Raw genomic sequence first — 21849 nt, 5'->3', positions numbered from 1 at the left:
CCCACTTCCCATGCGCTGTGTCTACATTGCTTACACAGCAGATTTCTCCCATCTTCCTCTGCCTGAGTGACTGTCCTCTGAGGTCACATCTCTGAATCCTCAGACACAGCACATGGTAGGCCTGTACAAATATCTGAGGAACAAACAAGAAGCCAGCCTGCCCTTTATAAATGCTGACAAAAGTTATGGAGCGCACAGGTCTGCCTGGGCAGATGGTGCAGAAAAATGCTGCTGCAGAGTTTCTCCAGCAGAGATGCTGATGGCAGCAGGACAAGCCTGCTCTTTCGCACACACCACTGCCCACACTCAGCTGTCCTGGGATAGTCTGGGCCTCTCCTTCTGCAGGAAACCAGTTACTCTACAGTCCTTATTATAATTGCAAGGAGATAAGGTTTTCTGGAATGTCTGAGGCATGACCTATGTTAAACTCATGACATTTCCAGAACGTAAGGATCTGGCACATGGGAGCAGTCCCTGTAGAGGCTAGAAAAGGCCTTCTGATCCCTTGGGACTGAACTTACAGACTCACAACTGTGAGGCCTTCATGTGGGTGCTGGTAATCACTGAGCCATCTCTTCAGCCCAGTCCCACTCAATATAGCATTTTTCAGAACAGCCAAGAGGCAAAAGGCCACCCAAATGTCCCTTAGATAAATGGACAATCTGTATACAGTGGATATGTACAACAGAATGTTATCCAGCCTTAACAGAAATGAAGTCTTGTCATATGGACAATCCCTGATCACATCCTGGAAGAGGTGTCTTAAGGGAACCTCACAAAAAGAAAAAGAATGTGGGTCATCAGTGGACAAGCAAGGAAGAATATATAGGAGCTATCATTTAATAAGTGTTCTGAAGATCCACAAACACGCATGGATTTACCACAGCTAAACTGTACGTGTGAAAAGTGTTGAGATGGTGAGAAGAAAGGCCAGGCACTAGAAACCACCCATCGTACACTGGGAATGAAGTGATCAGGCAGGCATGCTGGAGAAACCCCGTTACTCACGCTTCTGCAGAGTTCAGGGCCAGCCTGGGCTGTACAAATGAGTCCCAGGAAACTTAGACAGATTTAGTTTTGGAATTTAAAAAGGAAAAACAAAAGCAAAAGGAAGGCTGGAAATACAGCACAAAAGCACCCAGCATGGTAAGGTCATTGTTCAATCCCCAGTAAAATTTTTAAAATGAATAAATTAGTTAATTTAATGTTTAATGACTAAAATGATCATTGACAGCAAATATCAAAACTATTATTATTATGTTATATCACTATCCTTTTAGGAACTAAAAAAATAGGACACAGGCCTAGAAAATAAGCTAATGTCCCTCAGCTGATGAAAGGATAAAAATGGGGAATATTTATAAAATGAGTATTACTCATGAAAAGGGAAGAGCAATGCTAGGAGTAGGAGGGTTGAGAGAAAAGGAGAAGTATTATTCAAAAGAAAAAAAAATCGCCTATTATAAAATGTGTAACTTGTAGAGACTGGATATGTAACATGGTGGCTCAGTTAATAATATAATGTTTTATATCTGAAATTCACTGAAATCTCTAATGTTCTCAAGCATTACATAAAGAATGGTAACTACACCTGAAGTGATGGATATTTAAAATAGCTTGACAGTTACGGTTACTTCATGATACATAAACACAATATGATGTTGCATATTTTTAATATATTATTTGGCAGTCAGACTATAAAGTTTAGGGGTCAGACAAGAGGACAGAAGCACTGACATCTTGGACATGGATGACCCTTCAAAACATTACAGCAAGAGATAGAAACTGAAGGCAAAGGCCCACATACCCATGATTCTACCAACATGGAGTACCTACGTAGCAAATGTACATAACCAAGAATCCGTCATGCCTGGGTCTGGAAACGGAAAATAAAAAATGCTTGGGCATGGGCTCAGAAGTCTTCTGGAGTCATGAAATTGTTCTGGAAGCAGGTAGTAATGATGTTTATGAAATTTCATAATTATACTGACAAGCACTTTGGTGTATATACAATTAAAAAGTTTATTTTTGTGGCCAGACATAGTGCCATATGTCCGCAGTGCCAAGCAAGAGTCTGAAGCAAGAAGATCACTTGGGCCCCAAAATTCAGGAAAAGCCTGGGCTTCATGTAAAGCTCTACCTAAAAACAAACAAGCAAGCAAACAGGGCTGAAGAAATGGCTCAGTGGTTAAAAGCACACACTGCTCTTACAGAAGGCCCAGGTTCAGTTCCCAGCACTATGCATAACACAACCAGCTGAATCTCCAGCTCCAGAGATTCGGTCCTCTCTTCTGACTTCCATGGGCACTAGCATGAATGTGTTCACAGACAACTTGTATACACATAAATATAAATATAAATAAATCTTTAAAAACAAAATAGTCAGGCATGATGGTGACACCTTTAATCCCAGGACTCAGGAGGTTGAGGCATGCAGATTCTGTGAATCTGAAGATAGCCTGGTCTACACAGAAAGATCCCTGTGTACATATATACACATGTACGTACGTACATACACACACACACATACATACATTGAATGAATTCTGTAGCATGTAAATATGAAACTTTTTTAAAAGCATATATGCCTTAGAAAGCCTATGCTTTAATTTCCGACCTGTCTCCTAGCTATTAAAATAAGACCAACCATGTTCTCAGCCAGTGTATCAACCTCAAAGGGCCACTTGATCTGGCGTGTGACCCAAGCCAGAGAGCCTTGACATTTCCATGTTCAAGCTGACTCTAGATCTGTGCAATGTGTGGGACCCAACAGTTGCCATGTTTCCACATGGAAGAAACTGGTCTGAAACTGACCCATTCTGAGTGGCATTAAGGGATTCCAGCTAAGACCGCCAACAGGCCCCTCCTTTTAGCTTGAGTTATTGGGAGCTGGGTTCCTATTATTAGCAAATAAAACTGTCCAGCACACTCCCAGAGTCCAGTGAGTGGAGCCCTGTGCAACTGCACCCACACCACCAACAGTCTGCCCCCAGCTCTAGGTTCTATACACAAGAGCCATGCTAGGGGCTCAATCATCAGGACCTTGCTTAAACCACACAACAGCCTTGTTCTCCTGTTTCTTATCACTTGACTGGTCTCTCAACCGCTTGCTTTAACTTTCCACTACAGACCTTCCACCCCTCCAGCCCCATTATCCAACAGCTCTTCCACTGCCTTTCACCCGCTGACACTTAGTGCTTGCACACTTTTACATTCACGACTCTGGGGCAGGAGTGAACAGAGGGAAGTCACCTACTTAATTCTCTGACTCAAAAATTAGTTCCCTTGGCAGCGGCACATTCTTAGCATTACAGTAACTATAGCAGATGCCCGGTTCCCGATATGCACACCCATGTACTGCCCACCTAAGTACCAACCCCAGCATCTGCATTTCTCAGCCTCACTGTTTCTCCAGCTGAACCTGCTGTCTCCCACTAAGCTGTTTGAAAAGTGCTCTTAACTAATGCCCAACTCACTGCCCTCAGCCTTCAGCCAGTGTTAATGGGAGCTCCATCCCTTCCCTGGCAGAGGCTCCAGTGTGAGATAAAGCTCCAGCTATGTTCAGAGAGACTCGCTTGGTAACATGCCATCCTTGGATTGCCCTACAGTCCCTTCTTGCTTCCCTGCTTCTCCAACTCTCAAATAAATTACAGACATCTTCTCTCAAGAATGGCTTGTAAGGCCACTGGCATCCTTTAGCTGAAATGCTTGGGTCCAGAAGTGTTTCAGATTTTTGAATATTTGCAAACACTTAACCAAGCTAGCACCCCTAAACCAAGCTTTTAGTCTTATGAAATGATCCCCCAACTTTAAAAAAAAAGACAGGGTCTCACTTTGTAACCCTGACTGGTCTATGTAGACCAGACTGGGTAAAACTCAGTCTCCCATTGTATGTATGCATGTATGCATGTATGTATGTATGTATGTATGTATGTATGTATGTATGTGTGTGTGTCCCAAGTGTATATTGTACACTTGAAGGCCTAAAGAAGGTGTCAGATCCCTGAAGTTATAGACAGTTGTAGGTGTTAGAGTAGCGAATGATCCTAACTGCTGAGCCATTTCTGTAGCCCATAGTACAGGTATCTTAGAGGGGGTGGTTTCATTCTCTTTGCAAGGAATGTGTTTATAGAAAAAGAATCGCTGAGTCACCTCGTAATTCCACTTTTAAATTCTTTAGGAATCTCCATACTGTTTGTTTTCTTTCTTTCCTTCCTTGTTTTTTAAGCTCCAGGATTTAAGCTTAAATTTTATTGGGAATTTAAAAGAAAAACCTCCAGAACAGGCAAGCTATAAATCTTAGCAGCTGCTAAGAGGAGAAGCAGAATGGAGCCGAGAAGGAAAAAGCCGCTCTACTGAAACCAGCCTGGAGATCAGCCACACTACAGACAAGCCGAGAAGGAAAAAGCCGCTCTACTGAAACCAGCCTGGAGATCAGCCACACTACAGACAAGCCGAGAAGGAAAAAGCCGCTCTACTGAAACCAGCCTGGAGATCAGCCACATTGCAGACAAGCAGCCATGCAGGCGAAGGATGCTTTAGAGAAAGAGTAAGAGGCCCAAAGTATCCGAAAAACATACTTAGCTTCTGGCCAGGATCTGAAAGGAGACAGAAAAAGAGAGGAGCTGGGCTTTACTGACCCAGGCCTAAGAAAGGCGAGCGGGCCCAGCAGAAACACAGTGGCTTGTAGGACTCTTACCAGACCGTGTTCTACAGTGGCTCTGCTAAGCTCCACGGACCTCTGCAGACACCCACCACGTAATAACAATGAGGATTCTCCAACCTTGGTTTCACCTCACTCCTTCCTTTTTATTTTGTTCTCTTTTGTGGTACAAGGGAATGAACCTAGGACCTAACACATGTTAGTACTGGGCCCCTGAGCTGCATCTCCAACACCTCTACTTTATTTATTTATTGTTGCTTATTTGTGACTAGGTATCAAGAAGTCAGTCCAGGCTGGCCTCAAACTCTGTGTAGTGAGGCTGCCCTTGAACTTCTGATCCTCCTGTCTCTACCTCCAGAGTTGCTTGGATTACAGGGCTACACCACCACACATGGTATATGGGGTACTGTGGCTCAAACCCCAGACTTCCTGAGTGTTAGGCAAGTACTCTACCTACTGAGCTACATCCTCAGACCCATCAACAACTGTCCCGTTTCACTCGGTCTCGTTGCTTTATTCTATTTGCTCATGTCTTTCCCCAACGTCCACAGTAAAGAGGCACCTGGAACATCATCCCCTACATAATTTTCTAATGCTGAGAAGTCTTTTGTTTCTACAGTAGGCTCCCAATGCCCCATGATGACCTCAAGCTTCTGTCTGCTCCCCACACTTCCTTCCTGTTCCTCTGCCTTCCTGTTCTGCCAATGACCTCAACCAAACCTGAAATGCCAGAGGACAGAACTTTTCAGTAAATTACACAATCTGAAAGTGTAGCCCTCCTTTCCTTCCTATTTTAGTGTTGGAGTTGATGTGGTCAATCCAGGAACAGTCTACTCTTGGGGAGATTCTCATCCTCACCTGAGTCTCCGTCCTCTATGGTGAATAGGATTTGTCTCCCCAACCTCCAAAGTCCAGGTGTTGAGAACTCCATTTCCAAACTGGTAGTACTGAGGGATGGTAAGAACTTTAAGAACCAGACAACGTTAGAACACACCTTTAATCTCAGCACTTGGGAGGCAGAGGCAGATGAACCACTGAGTTCAAGGCTAACCTTGTCTGCAGAGTGAGTTCCAGAACAGCCAAGGCTACACAGAGAGATCCTGTCCCAAAAAAGCCTAATTAATTAATAATTTTTTTCAAAAAACAAAACTTTAAGAGGGTGATTGGGAAAGACTCCTGCCATTGGAAAATACTATGGAACTCTAGTTTGTTTCCCGAGTCCTGCACAATAAGTTGATAGAGGCATTATACCCCTGAATCTCCAAAACCTCAGTAAGTGTGTGTGGGTGGGGGTGTTGGTCGTTGATCCCTTTGCATATTACGTGTAACCTACAACTGGGCTATACTCTCAGCTTAAGTCTTTCTGACAAATGAGTTGTCTCCAGGAATTTCAAAGCTGGAAGAGGACACGTGACCAACTGGCATTTCCATCTACATTTGAACATGCTGAAAATAAGAGTCAAGAAAATCTTTCTGTCATGGTCTTGACCTCCAACTCATACTTAATGTTTATGCATATATGAATATATATGTATTTTTGTTACTGTTCTTTGCAAACAAATTTAGAAGGAAGGCATGCACCATCTTCTCTACTTGTAACCTCTGGCTTCCTCCTTGGTTACCTGTTGTCTGGTTTCTAACTTCGCTCTTCAAGGTCCTCCAGGACTTCCTTATTGCCAAATCCAGTAACTGCTTCCAGCTCTTATCTCACCTGGCCCTCTGCAGGCACCACCTGACCTACTGAGAACCCCTGTGCTCCAAGCCTTTGCCCTTGACTTCCTGTGTTAGTTAGTGTGCTCTGGAGTCAGATGCTCGTTTTGAATCTCAGCTCCACTAAGACAGTATTGGTAGTTCCTCACCTGTAAAAAAGAGTCACAGAGTGACCTCCATCTCTGGATTGATGTGAGATCAAGAGAATTCATACTGTGTTAAAGTAGCTTTTCTTAATCCTTGATGTGTTCATCTATGTTTTGTTTCTATATTTTTGAATATTCATTGTGATTTCTGTATCAGTTGTGGGTCAATTGGAAAACAAAAACCACTAAGGTACTTTAATCTGAGACTGTAGTACAGGGAATTAGTTGCCTAGGTGATGAGAAACCTGAGGAGCCAAGCAGGGCATGGCGAGATCTTCAAGAGCAGCAAAGGCAGGAAGCTCCCATCTTCCTCAGGATAGTCAGTGGAGAAGCAGACCTTGGTAGAAACCAGTCACTTCTGTGAACTCTTAACTGAGCAGCGCAGCTGTTCCTCTATACCTGGGGCCACACAATAGGAAGCCCTGGATAGGAAATAGCCTAGTCAGCTTCACTCTGAAGAAAAGGAGGGGAGGGCAGGGGGAGAGACGTGACCTCTGTTTTCATCCTGCATTCTGGTCTCTCATCAATGTCTTCTGACTGCCAAAAAATGGTCCTTAGTGGTTAGGTGATATGGGGGAGCCCACAAGGCTTTCCTGAGATTTATTAGATACTGAGGAAAATACCTTTCTATTAGGTTGGGAGCAATTATTTCTCAGAATACACAAACTGCCTACCTAAGAATGAAGTCAGAGCCAGGTATGGAGGCGCACGCCTTTAATCCCAACATTCTGGAGGCAAAGGCAGGCAGTCTCTGTGAGTTCAAGACCACCCTGGACAAAAAAGTGAGTTCTAGGATAGACAGAGCTACATAGAGAGACCCTACCTCCATTTGCATGCAAAATTCGAGAAGTCATTGTTTTTTACTGCAGAGTAGTACTCTAATGTGTATATATTCCACATTTTCTTCATCCATTCTTCCATTGAAGGACATCTAGGTTGTTTCCAGTTTCTGGCTATTACAAATAATGCTGCTATGAACATAGTTGAACAAATGCTTTTGTCATATGATAGGGCATCTCTTGGGTATATTCCCAGGAGTGGTATTGCTGGGTCCAGGGGTAGGTTGATCTCAAATTTCCTGAGGAATCGACACACTGATTTCCAAAGTGGTTGCACAAGTTTGCATTCCCACCAGCAATGGATGAGGGTACCCCTTCCTCCACAACCTCTCCATCAAAGGCTATCATTGGTGTTTTTTATTTTAGCCATTCTGACAGGTGTAAGATGATATCTCAAAGACAGGGACCCACACTGGAGCACCAGACTGAGCTCCCAAGGTCCCAATGAGGAGCAGAAGGAGGGAGAACATGAGCAAGGAAGTCAGGACCACGAGGGGTGCAACCACCCACTGAGACAGTGGGGCTTATCTATTGGGAGCTCACCAAGGCCAGCTGGTCTGTGACTGAAAAAGCAAGGGATAAAACCGGACTCTCTGAACATGGCGGACAACGAGGGCTGATGAGAAGCCAAGGACAATGGCATGGGGTTTTGATCCTACTTCATGTTCTGACTTTGTGGGAGCCTAACCAGTTTAGATGTTCACCTTCCTAGACCTGGATGGAGGGGGGAGGACCTTGGATTTTCCACGGGGCAGGAAACCCTGACTGCTCTTCGGACTGGAGATGGAGGAGGAGAAAAGTGGGGGGAGGGGGAGAGGGACGGGAGGAGGGGGAGGGAAATGGGAGGCTGGGAGGAGGTGGAATTTTTTTTTCTTTTCAATAAAAAAAAAAAAGAGACCCTACCTCAAAATAAAATTTAAAAAGTCAGAGGTAAGTAAACCAGAAAACAAAAGGAGCAAGATCATTTAAATTCTGCAAGCAACTTGGTCAGCAGCTAACATGACATTTCCTTCTGTTGACACTGCTTTACATAAAACTGAAAATAAATCACCTTCAAATAGGAAGTGAAAACTGAGTTTCACTAGGAGAGTGTCAACAAGGTAGTGTGTGCTTCTTATTGGTTAGCCCCATTATTGAGGTGTTTGTGTGTTTGTCTGCAAGTGGGCTCAGGTGGCAGAGGCTCTGTATTCATCTGGTCCTTGAACTCAAGGGAGCATTTGGAGATGAAGTGGGATGTGAGGAAAGAACCAGCTGGGGAAGTAGTTTAAGCAAAGCTCCCAAGGTGGGGAGAACTGTGTTTAGTAGATGACTAAGTCAAAAGCAAGCCATGGCTTTTGAGCCGTAAGGTGGGGACAGTCAGAGGGCATGGGTAGGAGGGGCTGAAAACCTCTCGGTGCCGTGATAGACAGTCAAGGATCATTTTCTTCTTTTAATGTTTTTTTTGTCTTTTGTTGTTGTTGTTGTTTTGTTTTGTTTTGGTAAGTATTAGCCAATGCTCTAGGGGTTTTCAGTGAGAGAATTTGGGATAGGAAGAGTCTGGCAGTGAAAGGGCAGATAGGAAGGAGTTTGGCGGAGGCTTGAGTTGTTGCCTGGCAAAGAAGAACAGGAAGTATTCGGTTGACTCTACTGGGTGGAGTCTGAGACTGGCCTAGTAGTGCGATGATCTGTACGTGATGATCTGATCCACACCTTCCCTGAGGAGGAGGATTCAGATAGGAAGGGAAGGTGCTATGATGTGTTCAGATGACCAGAATGTGATGCCCATAAGTTATTTCAGGACAGAGGTTGTTCAAAGCTCGCTGTTGAAAGCTTGCTCACATGAATGTTGCCCTGGGAAACTCTATTCAGATGAGCAATAACCGTAGGTCTGAATAGCACTGAGAGCGCAGGATGAAGTTGGGGTCAGAACTTAAACAAAAAGTGTTGCAGGGAGTTCTCGGTTGGGCTGCACAGCAAGCGCCAAGCCAGTCAGAATAAAGCATAGCAAGAATAAAGGAAAAAGAACTTAGACACAGAAGGCATTGACGGTAATGAGATGGCAGGACACCATAGTCACCTGGAAATTGAAGGCTAGTGGAGGCCGTAGGGAAGACAGGTGTTCCATGATAGACAAGAGCTTCTCAAAGCAAAACAAGTTCATAAGACATCCGCTGGGCCAAGGGATACTAGTGATTTATGAATACTAACTCTAGCTAACTATAAAGTCTTTCATTTTGACCGCCAGAGCAGCAAATAAGAATTACTGTCATGGCCGGGCGGTGGTGGCGCACACCTTTAATCCCAGTACTTGGGAGGCAGAGGCAGGTGAATCTCTGTGAGTTTGAGACCAGCCTGGTCTACAAGAGCTAGTTCCAGGACAGGCTCCAAAACCACAGAGAAACCCTGTCTTGAAAGAACAAAAAAAAAAAAAAAAAAAAAAAGAAAGAAAGAAAAGAAAAAAAAAGAATTACTGTCATTTGTGTGAGTCCTCCTGTGTATGTAAGGGCAGAATGGAAAGCCAGGGATAATCAGGGTTTCAGGGGTCCTATTTGAGAACTGACAGAGGCCAGAAAGCATGTAACCCATTTGCGTAGCCAAGTGCAGGTACTTTCAAATCCTTACTTCTGGAGCCATATACCTGACTGACTCTGTGCTAGATGCTTTGGACGAAGACAAAGAAGAACAGAGGTCTGCCTCTTGAGCGTTCATTGTCCAGTGAGAAAGAGACATGTCAACACATGGGTCTAGCGGATATGCTACATACTTAACAGCTAAGCTCTGTGGCCTGGGACAAACTTCCTAATGTTAAAAATGCCTCCATTTCCCAGTCTAAAGTTTGGCTATATTACAGGGATGGTCTAAGATTTAAATTTGTGTGTGTGTGTGTGTGTGTGTGTTCGTGTTCCGTGGTGTGACGGTCAGAGGACACCTTTCAGGAGTTGTTTCTCTCCTTCCACCACGTTGAGGCCACTGTAGTTTCTGCCACGGCTTGCACTCCAGGTTAGCTGACCTTCCAGCTTCCAGGCAATTCGCCTGTCATCTCTGCCTCCTATCTGACGTATTGTGTGTTGAAGGGCTTGAACTCAGGTCATCAGGCTCATTCAGCAACTACATTTACTGGATAAGCTGTCTCAACCCAGTGTTCTCACTTGAAATGGGGCACAGAAGCCACTGTAGGTTGGACATCCCTAATCTGAAACTCTGAAATTCTAAATCTATGAGATGCAAAATTATCCAAAGTCTGAGAAATTTAGCCAGTACACTTTGTAAAATTTTGGAACAAAGTCAGGCATGATGATGAACGCCTTTGATTCCAACATAACTGAAAAATGAGTCAGATGTGGTACCAGATGCCTTCAATCCCAGCACTTGGGAGGCAAAAGAGGCAGGTGATCTCTGTGAGTTTGAGGCCAGCCTGGTCTACAGAGTGAGTTCCAGGACAGCCAAGACTACATAAAGAAACCCTGTCTTGGAGAGGAGAAAGAAAGAAAGAAAGAAGCAAGCTAGCAGAGAGCAAGCCACAGGCTAGACAATATTCCTCCATTGTTTCTGTTTGAGACAAAAAATAACATCTTACGGCCGGGCCGTGGTGGCACACGCCTTTAATCCCAGCACTTGGGAGGCAGAGGCAGGCGGATCTCTGTGAGTTCGAGGCCAGCCTGGTCTACAAGAGCTAGTTCCAGGACAGGAACCAAAAGCTATGGAGAAACCCTGTCTCAAAAATTCAAAAAAAAAAAATCTTATTCTTCAGAATCTACAGGTCCATTTTTAGATAAACTCAATTTGTACATTCTATTTTCAAACATCCCACAATCTAAAGGTAACCAAATTCTAGCTCTGTCTGATCAGTCACAAACAGGTGTGAGTATCTGACCCAATTCCAGCCCAGACACGAGCCAGAGCTTTGTCCAAACTATCAGAGAGAGGTGCCCTTTCTGCTTGTTGCAAGTGACGGTTCCCAGCATCATCATCACCTATTCTAGCCATGCCTGAAGCCAAAATATCTGGGTCTTTTCAATAATGATGCTTGTACATTTTCCTATGGCCAGTTTGCTTTTTAAGATTTATGTCCTTTTAAAAGAATCTTAACTGAGGACCAACAAAATGGCTCAGTGGGTAAAAGCACTTGCTATGCATGCTGACAAACTGATCTAAATCCCCAGGAACCCACATAAGAAAGCCTGGTGTTGTCCAGACATAATTGCAGCACTCCTACCTCCAGATGGGAGGTGAAAACAGAACAGCCCAGAAGCTCACAGCCGGCCAGCCTGGATTAAGTAGCACCACAGAAACAAGAAACCCTGTCTCAACAAATCAAGGGAGAATAGACTCGAAAAAGTTGTTCTTTGATTCATACACACACACACACACACGCACACACACACACACACACACACACACACACACACACGGGGATGGGGGAAAGAAGACTAATAATAATAGCCAGGCGTGGTGAGCCGCACCTTTAATCCCAACACCAGGAGCCAGAGGCAGGCATCTCACTGTGAGTTCAAGGCTTGTCAGACAGATCTACATAGCAAGACCCTGTCTCAAAGGAAAAAAAAGAAAAGGCAAAATGATGTCATGATGCATGTACATGTTCATGTGTGGATACCAGAGGTCAATACCAAGTGTCATCAATCATGCTGACCCCCCCCGCCCCACTTCTCTGACCTCTAGCTCAGAAATCCACTGGTCTCTGCCTCCAGAGTGCTGGGATTAAAGGTGTGCTCTATCACATCTACAAGTGCTGTTTGAGACAGAGTCTCTGCTGAACCTGGAGTCCACTTGTTCAGCTAGACTGACATTTCAGAGACACTGATGTGTGCAGCCCTCATGCTTGCACAGCAGGCAGGCTTTATTTTATGGGCAGAGCCATCTCCCCAACCTCCATCCTCTTCTTTTTTAAAGACAGGCTGGCCTTGAATTCTCTGTTACAGCTGAGGATGACCTTACACTCCTGATTCTTCTGCTTACACAGCAGGCAGGCTTTATTTTATGGGCAGAGCCATCTCCCCAACCTCCATCCTCTTGCTTTTTTAAAGACAGGCTGGCCTTGAATTCTCTGTTACAGCTGAGGATGACCTTAAACTCCTGATTCTTCTGCTTCCCCTCCTAGTGTGGGCATTACAGGTGTGTGTAGCACCACCAAGCCCTGCTCACGCTGTGCTGAGGATTAAACTTCAGGTCAAGGACATGCTGGGCAAGCACTCAAACAACTGAACAGCACCCCAACTCTGTTTCTTGGAGGCACACTTCATTTTTGCTGCTGTTGTTGTTGTTCATCCAGAAAATATTTGAGAGTCAGACACTGTTCTAGGAACACAAAGATTATTCACTAAACAAGCAAGACCCCGGTTCTCAGAATATACACTGCTACGGAAGAAAGAAAGTGGGGTGGAAAGGGAACTTCAGGACGTCTGGCTGTTGGGTAGGATTTTCTGAGAATCTGAGACTTGAATAGACTTATGGAAATGAGAGAGGTGGCAAAATGGATGTCTGCAGTAAGAGTCCTAAAGAAGGGAGGGTGAATCAGGAAACAGGCTGAAGGGGTCAGGGAAAGGGTCAGACTATGTTGGCCTGGAAGGACCACTGAGAACACTGGCCTTTACTATGAGTGCCAGGGGGACATTCCAGAGACTTGAGCAGGAAGAAGTCAAGTTGGACTCCCAGGCTACAAAGTTGAGAATTGCTTACTTGATCCACGGTATTAGTTAGCTTTCTTTAATATATGTATTTATTATTATTAGTTGGGGTTTTTTTTGTTGTGCTTTGTTTGTTTTGTTTTAAGACAGAATCTCCTGGCTGTTCTGTCTCAGAGTTCATTATATAGCATTCGGTTTGAAGGTTAAAGGTTTAAAGGAGGGAAAAAGTGTTCAAAAGATAAAGGGGGAGGATCTGGATTCCCACACCCAGTGAATGAAATGTACAAGGAAGGGACACCTCGGTGGAAGGGAGGGTCAGGAAGTAGGCAGTGAAGTGAGTGGGATGTGGGGAGAAGTGGTAACCAAAGACGGGGGCTGAAAGGGTCCAGTATTCAGTCCCAGAATGCACACTGAAGGCGAAGGCTGCGTCACAGAAGAAATGTTCAGAATATATGGACAAAAGGAAAAAAGAAGAGAAACAGGTCAAGTGGTATTAAACATTTTAGGGAGGGGGAAAATTAAGTAATATAAGGCTGGGGTGGTTAGCTAGCATCAGAAGAATTCTTCCATCCAGCCCTTGGTAGACAAGAAAAATTCTTCCCATTGTACCACAATTCGGACAACATAGAAGCTGACAGATTGGGCATTCACCCCAGAACCAAAGAGCATGAAGAAGTGTCCGTTACACTGGTGATGACATCACCTGAGGTCAGAGAAAGCAATTCCCCACTCCACAATAACCTGGCCCTGTGTTCACCTGTCAAAACCTTTATGTCTCTTACCCAGGACCAAACCTAAATCCTTGTCAGCTACGATGAAAATCCCAGTGTCTAAAGAGGCAGGAAAAGGCCTCTTCTCACAAGTCTGCAGCACCTGATTTTACCTCCAACAACACATGCTGCCCAAGCGCGGCAAACATGGGCAAGGAGAGCTTCCCATCCACTGCCCTCACTTCTGGGGCTGGCTGGCTTCTCTTTACAAATACTTGGGGCAGGGAGGGATTGGAGAGATGGCTTAGCAGTTTAAAGCACTTCCTCCTCCTCCAGAGGAACACCCCGTCAGGAGGTCACAGAGCCTGTACCAACACCCTCTCTAGCCTCTGAGGGGACCTGTGCACACACAGCATCCAGTCACACAGAAACACACACATATACAGACACATAAAGTAAATCTCTCTTTTAAAAATGTATGAGAACACATGTATGCCAAGATAAGAAAATATTATTCCCAACTAGAGAGAACCTTACCCTCTAAGGAAAAGTGGCTGATTGTAAATCAGGCCCTTGAGACTTGGGTCATTTAGATGCTCCCCACAATTGTTAGGATACTTATTTAATGTTGAATAATTAATAACAGTGCCTTCAAGACTCTCTCAAAGAAAAGATCCTGTGGAAGAAACCATCCATATTTAGACATGGGCCTCACTTCCTGCCAACCAACCAGATTTTAGTGGGACAGAGAACTTACCTTCCCAGGGTACTTATTAGTAAACCAGATTTTAGTGGGACAGAGAACTTACCTTCCCAGGGTACTTATTAGTAAAATGGCTGCACTTCTGAATTAACTACCCAAGAGTGAAGCATAAAGAAATACTGAAAATAGCTGTAGATGAGGCAAGGGATGTAGCTCAGTGGTAGAGCACTTGGCCTGGGTTCAACTCCTAGCAACACACAACACACACACAGTAGAAGCCAGGCTCCAAGATGGTCACAGTGATCTCCATTTCCCAGAATACTCTCGAACTCACACTCTCTTCCCATGCACCAGTCTCTCCATAACCAATAAAATACAGCAGGGGCATGTCACTTTCGTGATCAGTTTATATAGGGCTGATGGGCTGTCTTGAATCACTTTCTCTGGCACAAAGCAGATACTATGCTGCAGCCTGTGAAGAGCCACATGAGTGAGCCTGGAATGGAGGTTAGAACCCGCCCAATCCAGCCTTCAGATAATAGCAGCCTCCTCCTGACCCACAGACAATCATTTCAGGTGCTAAATTCTGGTTCATTTGTTACACAGCTGTAAGAAAATAATTCCATTTCCAACGTAGAACCAAGACAACAATTGAAGGTTTAACTTTAGTTCTCATTTGACATCCATTAAAAATCAATTTCTCTGCTAATAAGAAAAAAAACAATTTATCTTTCAGGCATTCGACAATCACTTTTTGAACGTCAAACATAAGCAAAGGGTTTGCAAGCTGCCTATGTTTTCATATAATTTAAAATCTATAAAAAAACAATAACCACATAGGTAATGCATACGTTCAAGAACACATTTTGAGCTGTTCAATCGGTCAATTTCAACAGCTTATGCTTTACCAATATATATCACTCCCTGGTTATTCTGAAGGTTTGAGGCTATCAAGTCACACTGTCTCATGAGCACTGTTACCCTTCCATATGCCCTCCCATCTAAGGAAAGAAGAAAAATTAATTCTCTCGATTCCATTAATATTGGGGAAAAGGGGAATTCACTTAGTATTTTCGGAGGAGGAAGAAACCCTGATCTCAAATGCTAACTAAGAACAACTGAAATGTCTACAACTCATGACTAAGTGGCAGCGGTAGTGCTCAAAATCCTGGTCACAGCTGAAATGGTGGTGGGGGCGGGGACGATGCTGCCTCTTCCTCCTCACCGGACTTTGCAGTCTCTCAAAGCAGCAGGAGGGTAGTGCAGCTCTAAAACCAAGCGCCTCCCTATGCACAAAGAAGGTCAAAGGGCAAGCTTGCTTTCCACCAACCACAAAACCTACCACTGCCAACCCTAATCAATGTGGCCAGCTAAAGAAGGTGAATGAAACCCCAGACAGAAAACCACAGCGAGACTCTCCTCCCGCTGCCACTGAGGTCGGAGTCAGGTGACTCCTGGGGCAAACAGCAAACCTAAACAAAGATCACTCCCCACATGACTGACTGGGGAGAAGAGCAAGACTGCTCAGTCCCACCCCGGAAAGCCATTAGCCATTAACTATTGCTTCTTTGCAGTATCCAGAAACTGGAGGCGCCAACAAGTTATTCCTATTCCGCAGTCCTCTTCAAGGAATGCACCTAGAGGTATGATGGACCCCCCCCTTCCAAAGACCAGTACTGCAGCACAAACCCCGGGCCCCCACATGCATGCTGCAACCTGAACCCCTCCCCACCAGCTGTCACCCGCTCTCTGGGCTAGTCTCAGTCAGACAGGGAAACACACATGCCCTCTGGCCACTCAGGCAGCAGCTGCGACCCCGCGGGGGCAGCAAGAGCACACGCTTTGGTCAAGGGATCTAGGGGCCAGAGCACGCCTGATCCCCGGGAAAGGGGCTTTAGAGTGAGCACGGCCTGGTGTTAGGGGTGGCCCTCGATCCACCCTTCCTCTCTCCGCCCCAGGAGTCCCCAGACCCAAGCACCCCACCTTGTCACCGAAGCTGCGGGCCATCAGAAGGTCCGGGCTGGGCGTGCTGTCGCCTCCCACGGCCTCCTCGCTGCTGGAGCCGGCCAGCGGGTGCGGCATGTCGCGCAGGGACTGGGGCCCCGTGGACAGCAGGGCCTTGGGGGGCCCGCCCGCCATGGCGCGCAGCGCTCGGGACCCGCCGCCGCAGTTGCTTCCCCCCCCGCAGCACTCGGCCCTGCTCGGCTCGAGGCCCTGTACCAGTCGGAGGGGTCCGCCGCCGCCCGCCGCTTCTCCTGCCCGCAAGGCTGGGCTTTCCCGAGAGGCACACCGCAGCTCCGCGCGCAGAGCAGGGTCGATCCCCAGCACCTCCGGCCCAGCGCCCAGCTAGCAGCGCCACGCCGCCCACGGCTCCCAGCCCCGCCCCCGCGGAGCCTCGCCTGCGGGGAGGGGACGGGGAAGGCGGGACGCCGGGGGGCGGGGCTTAAGCCAGGAGGCGTCCCGCCCCGCCCTCCTCCCGGCAGGAAGTGCGCCAACTGGCAGCTGCGCTGCGGGCTACGGGGTAAGGGCTCTGAAGACGCTGTTGTAAGTCAGGGTCTTCCAGCCTCGCCACACTCGCAGGAGGAACCCAAAATAGAAATGTGGAGCATATTTTAGTAACGTAGAGAGTTACGTGGCCCAGAGGAGCTAGAGGAGTAGAGAAACTAGGAGGACCTTTAAAGAGGTAGTGTGGGATGTTTTCAGATCCATACTGATGTCCCCATATGGTCTGGCTTCTGCAGCTAAGCAGGGTTTACGTAAGGCGAAACCTCAGAAGCGTGAGCATCCGTAAATAGCATGTGCAGCAAACGAGTTATGGCCTTACGAGCGAGCGCAGTCTTCTGCAAGAGCCGTAAGGATCATCATACATCGATGATTCCTATGCTGGCCTCCGGCCGTGCTGAATTCTCAACTTTTATTTGCTGGCATGGTGGAAATAGTCAAGGCATTACTCCCAACTCTTTAAAGTGTACCTTCGTCCCTTTTGCCTGTCAGGGGAACTTCTGTTCCTAAGGCCAAGAAGTTAGAGGGTCATCTACCCATCTAGCAATGACTTAAGTACTGTGAGACACACATTTTCCAATCCCCAAACTTGTTAGGTTTGTCCAGTTTTGCCTGCTAAAAAATGGTGACTACACTTGGCACTGGGACTCACAAAGGGCTCTATCTACCACACTTTTTCTAGAAACAAAAGTGGAAAATGCAGAATTGAAACCAACCCAAAATAACTACCAGAGTCTCATTTAACTTGAGTTTCTTCTGGCATAGTCCGAAGAGTTGGGCCTTTAGCAATGTCTTTTATCTCCTTTGAAGCAGTCTACCTTGACTGGGGGAAATAAGATTGAAAGGGCACTAACGACAATTTTAAATGCATCTGTTTCATGGGAGCACTGAGGTCTAAGTTGGGCAAAACTGTCAATCCATTTACATTTAGGAACTGCCTAAAACCATTACATACTCTTTTATTCTTCATTAAAACAAAAAATACAAATAAAACTCTAAATGACTGATCTATAGATATCTAACATTTTCTTCTTGAATATTGTATTTATTTTAACAATTGGGCCACGTTAACAAAATGGATCTCTTAATATTCCATAGAAGTGGGACTGGAGAGATGACTCAGTAGTTAAGAGCAAAGCCAACTCTTATAGAGAACCCAAGTTAAACAACACTCATAAATTAAAAACAAATATCAAAAGAAAATTCCACAGAAGAGCCAATTACATGACTCAGTAGGCAAAAGAACCTGCCCTTCATGCCTAAGGACCTGAGTTCAGCCTTCAGAGCACATCTACGAAAAGCCAGATGTTCCCCAGCAGCACTCCCACAGCAGGATGGAAGGCAGCAGCAGGAGAGTCTTCCTGAAGCCCTCTGCTCTGCTACCCTAGAGTACTCAGTGCTGCTGCTTCTACAGAAACATGAGAAACTCTGCCTCCATGGAGTGAAATGGAAGAACCAGCTCCCTAAAAGTTGTCCCTCGGGCCTCAAGCATGTGCACACATGCACACACAATAAAACGGTTTCATAGCCTAGCAATTAGGGACACAGGCAGCTATGAGAGTTAGATGGGACTCTCAGGATTGAGGAGGTCCTTAGGAGCTCTGCAAATGCTAATTCTCTTCTTTTTCCCTTAGGTCTTCCTCTACTACTCAATGAAACAACAACCACAGAATATCCATAGTTATATGATGCATCCCAAACTCCTTAGTTTGAGTTAAAATGACACGTTTTTTAGTCCTCTCCACAGTGGAAGGGGAGGAAGAAAAGGAGGAGAGGAAGGGAAGGAGGGACAGGGGGATGGAGGGAGGAAGGGAAGGAGAGAGAGAAGAACCAGCATTCCTAAGGAGCCATGTGAAAATTTACTTACTTTCCTGGTCAGTCAGAGGCATCTGGCCGAAATGATCCAAATTGTAGTAGTTATCAAAACCAAAGAAAGTGAACTATGGGAAATATTTTTGGTGGAAAGTTCCAGCATTTGTTTTCAGCTGAGGCCTGCCTGTTTTTGTTCAGTTTCCTGTTTCATTTCAGTGCTCCTTGTGGTGAGGAATAGTTCTTGACATAACCTAAGTCCCAGAGCACATGATTCTGTCTACTGAGAGCAACATGGAGGTGAAGAGGGAACATGGGAAGTTTATCATAGCAAAAGCCTGTGGTGTTGGTTGGAAATTATTGAGAGAAACTTGGATTTCTAGGGTTGAGCACTGAGAAAAACATGGGAGTTTGTGGGATACCCCCAGTGGCTCTACATATTGGGAACTGCACTTTGCTGGAAAAGCCTGTCTCTGTCTCTGTTGAGATTCCACAGTCAAAATCATTACAACTTGAAGCACAATTAATAAAAGCTCAGACACAGATGTTGGAGTTCAACCTGAAGACCAGAAAAGTAAAGTAGCCAGCCACTGGCTCTTACCTTGACCTCAGTACAAAAATGGTGAACCTGCCTCCAGGAATCTCAGAATGAGACAGAGACTGGGGGCTGTCTCCTCCCATTTTATAATCCTCTCTAGTTCTGGTATTAAAAGCGTGCACCACTACCGCCTGGTTTCTATGGCAAACTAGTGTCCCTACTGGGATCAAAGGTGTGCATTATTGCTGCCTGGTCTGCAAGACTGACCAGTGTGTCTGGTTTACTTTTCTGATCCTCAGGCAAGTTTTATTTACTAAAATACAGATGAAATGCTACTACAACAACTTTGTGATATTGGAATGTTGCAGGTTGTCTTTGGCTATCTTTAGTTCCCTTAACAGTCATTTATTTCTGGACATGGTGGTGCATACCTTTAATCCCAGCAGAGACAGGAAGATCAAGGCCAGCTTGGTCGACAGAGAGTTCCAAGACAGCTAGCACTACACAGAAACCCTGTCTCTAAAATACGAAAATAAATAAATAAATGGTAAGATACCTATGTATTTGGTATCTAACTTCCTTTTGACTATCAAGCAAAATCTTTAGGATGTGTTAACTCACCAAAGGAGTAGCTTCCACCAACTGGAAAGCTGAAACCATCATCTGAGAGTATCTGAGGCCTATAGCAGAGATGTCCCCACTTTGCTATAGCCTGACTATGTCCCCATGAATGCATTTGGTAAACATGTTGATTTATGACTTTCCTTTGTTCTAGGACTATAAAAGTTTACCTAAGTCAGGATGTGGTAAACTTGCCTTTAATCCCAACACTGGGAAGGAAATTGATGTCTAGGAAGCTAGCCTGGTCTACATAGTGAGTTCTGAGGCAGTCAGGGCTATATAGTGAAACCCTGCCTCGGAAGGAAAAAAAGAAAGAAAAGAATCATGCATGAACTTCCACAGTAGAACATGTCATTCCAAGTACACTCGACCCATGCTCCTTGGAGCATGGTCAAACTTACTTGGTCTAGAATAAACTATCTACCTTTAGAGAAAGACCCATGGGCCCTTCCCCATCTACAAGGAAAGGTAAGCACTTAGCCTGGGACCTATCAAGAGAGAGAGCCCTGGGCCCCACAATTTAGTAACTTTGCCAAACAGGAACCCCGTCAACCTCACTGGCAATTCTGCCAGGACAACATATGAGCACTCAGTCCTCAGAAACAAAGCAGGGCCAACAAAGGCATTGTCCCATTTCTCCCTTGGTACGGCATGTGCTCAGAAACTCTTGGTGTTTGTATTAGCTGCTTATCCTCCTCTGGCTTTTAATACAATCTTAGCTTTATTCTATATGGCATCCCAAGCCCTGCCTCAAAATAACACCACAGCTTCTGAAGTGGATGGCTGGTGAGGACAAAGGAGGTTTTCAGAGAACGTTTAGAGTGACCTGGAACAAGCCACAGAGGGCTGTCTTGATCAAGGGGGGTGGGTACCCAGCTGAGAAGGCACAATCCCAACAGAGAGAAATTTGTGTAGACAGTTTAAGTCAGCTGGTGATATCTCAGGATAGAAGCAAATCCACTTGAAGCCAGAATCTGAAGGGTTTTACAAACAAGAAATTAAATCCTGCTGAAGAGCAGACAGACAAGTTCTGGGGTGAATGACAGGATCGTTTTATCTCCTCATCAAAATGCTCAGAGGCAGGACGGGTGAAAGCACTTGCTGTGCAAGTATGAAGGCCCAAGTTCAGATCCAGCTAGCCCATAAAGAGCCCCGCGTAGGAGATGGCTCAGTAGTTAAGAGGACTTACTGCTCTTACAGAGGACCTGGTTTGATTCCCAGCATCCACATGGTGGCTCACAGCTCCCTGTGATTCCAGTTCCAAAGGATCTAATGCAGGCACTCATGCACATACAAAGAAAAATAAATAAATCTAAGAAAAATGAGCTGGAGAGATGGCTCAGGGATTAAGAGCACTAGTTGGTCTTCCAGAGGAGTTGGGTTCAATTCCCAGTACCCACATGGCAGCTCACAACTGTCTGTATCTCCACTCCCAGGGGATCCAACACACACATGATGTACAGGTAAACAGTAGGAAGAACACCCATTTACATAAAATAAAAATAAAGGTTAAAAAAATCTTTTAAGAAAAGTCATGTGTGGCCAGCCTGGTCTACAGGAGCTAGTTCCAGGAGAGGTGCCAAATCTATAGAGAAACCCTGTCTCAAAAGAAAAGAAAAGCTGAGTGGTGGTGGTGCACACCTTTAATCCCAGTACTCAGGAAGCAGAGGCAGGCGGATGAATCTCTGTGAGTTTGAGGCCAGACTGATCTACAAAGGCTAGTTGCAGGACAGTGTAGTGATAAGAGCGGCAGGGCTGCGTCCCCAGCACCCCAGCCGCCTGGCTAGCTCATACCTCGAAATAATTACACGGAAACTGTATTCTTTTAAACACCGCTTGGCCCATTTCTATCTAGCCTCTTCTAGGCTAGCTCTCGCACCTGGACTAGCCCATTTCTAATAATCTGCTGTAGCCCACGAGCTGGATTACCAGGAATGATCTTAACCTCCGTCTGTCTGGAGTGGGAGAATCATGGCGACTCTCT

The 21849-nt window shown here is 45.5% G+C and overlaps 1 protein-coding gene across 1 annotated transcript in view; it reads right to left on the bottom strand.

Annotated features, from left to right (window-relative positions):
* Snx30 (sorting nexin family member 30) overlaps window positions 1–16774 on the bottom strand; it is a 113029-nt gene extending 96255 nt beyond the window's left edge. Inside the window, exon 1 of the mRNA XM_075944845.1 lies at window positions 16379–16774. Coding sequence (XP_075800960.1) covers window positions 16379–16534 — 156 coding nt within the window. The 5' untranslated portion in view covers window positions 16535–16774. The remainder of the gene's footprint in view (window positions 1–16378) is intronic.
* Window positions 16775–21849: the final 5075 nt, after the last annotated feature.

This window comes from Microtus pennsylvanicus, chromosome 13, assembly GCF_037038515.1.
Source record: "Microtus pennsylvanicus isolate mMicPen1 chromosome 13, mMicPen1.hap1, whole genome shotgun sequence".
Lineage (NCBI taxonomy): Eukaryota > Metazoa > Chordata > Mammalia > Rodentia > Cricetidae > Microtus > Microtus pennsylvanicus.
This window is presented reverse-complemented; position numbering and strand designations above follow the sequence as displayed.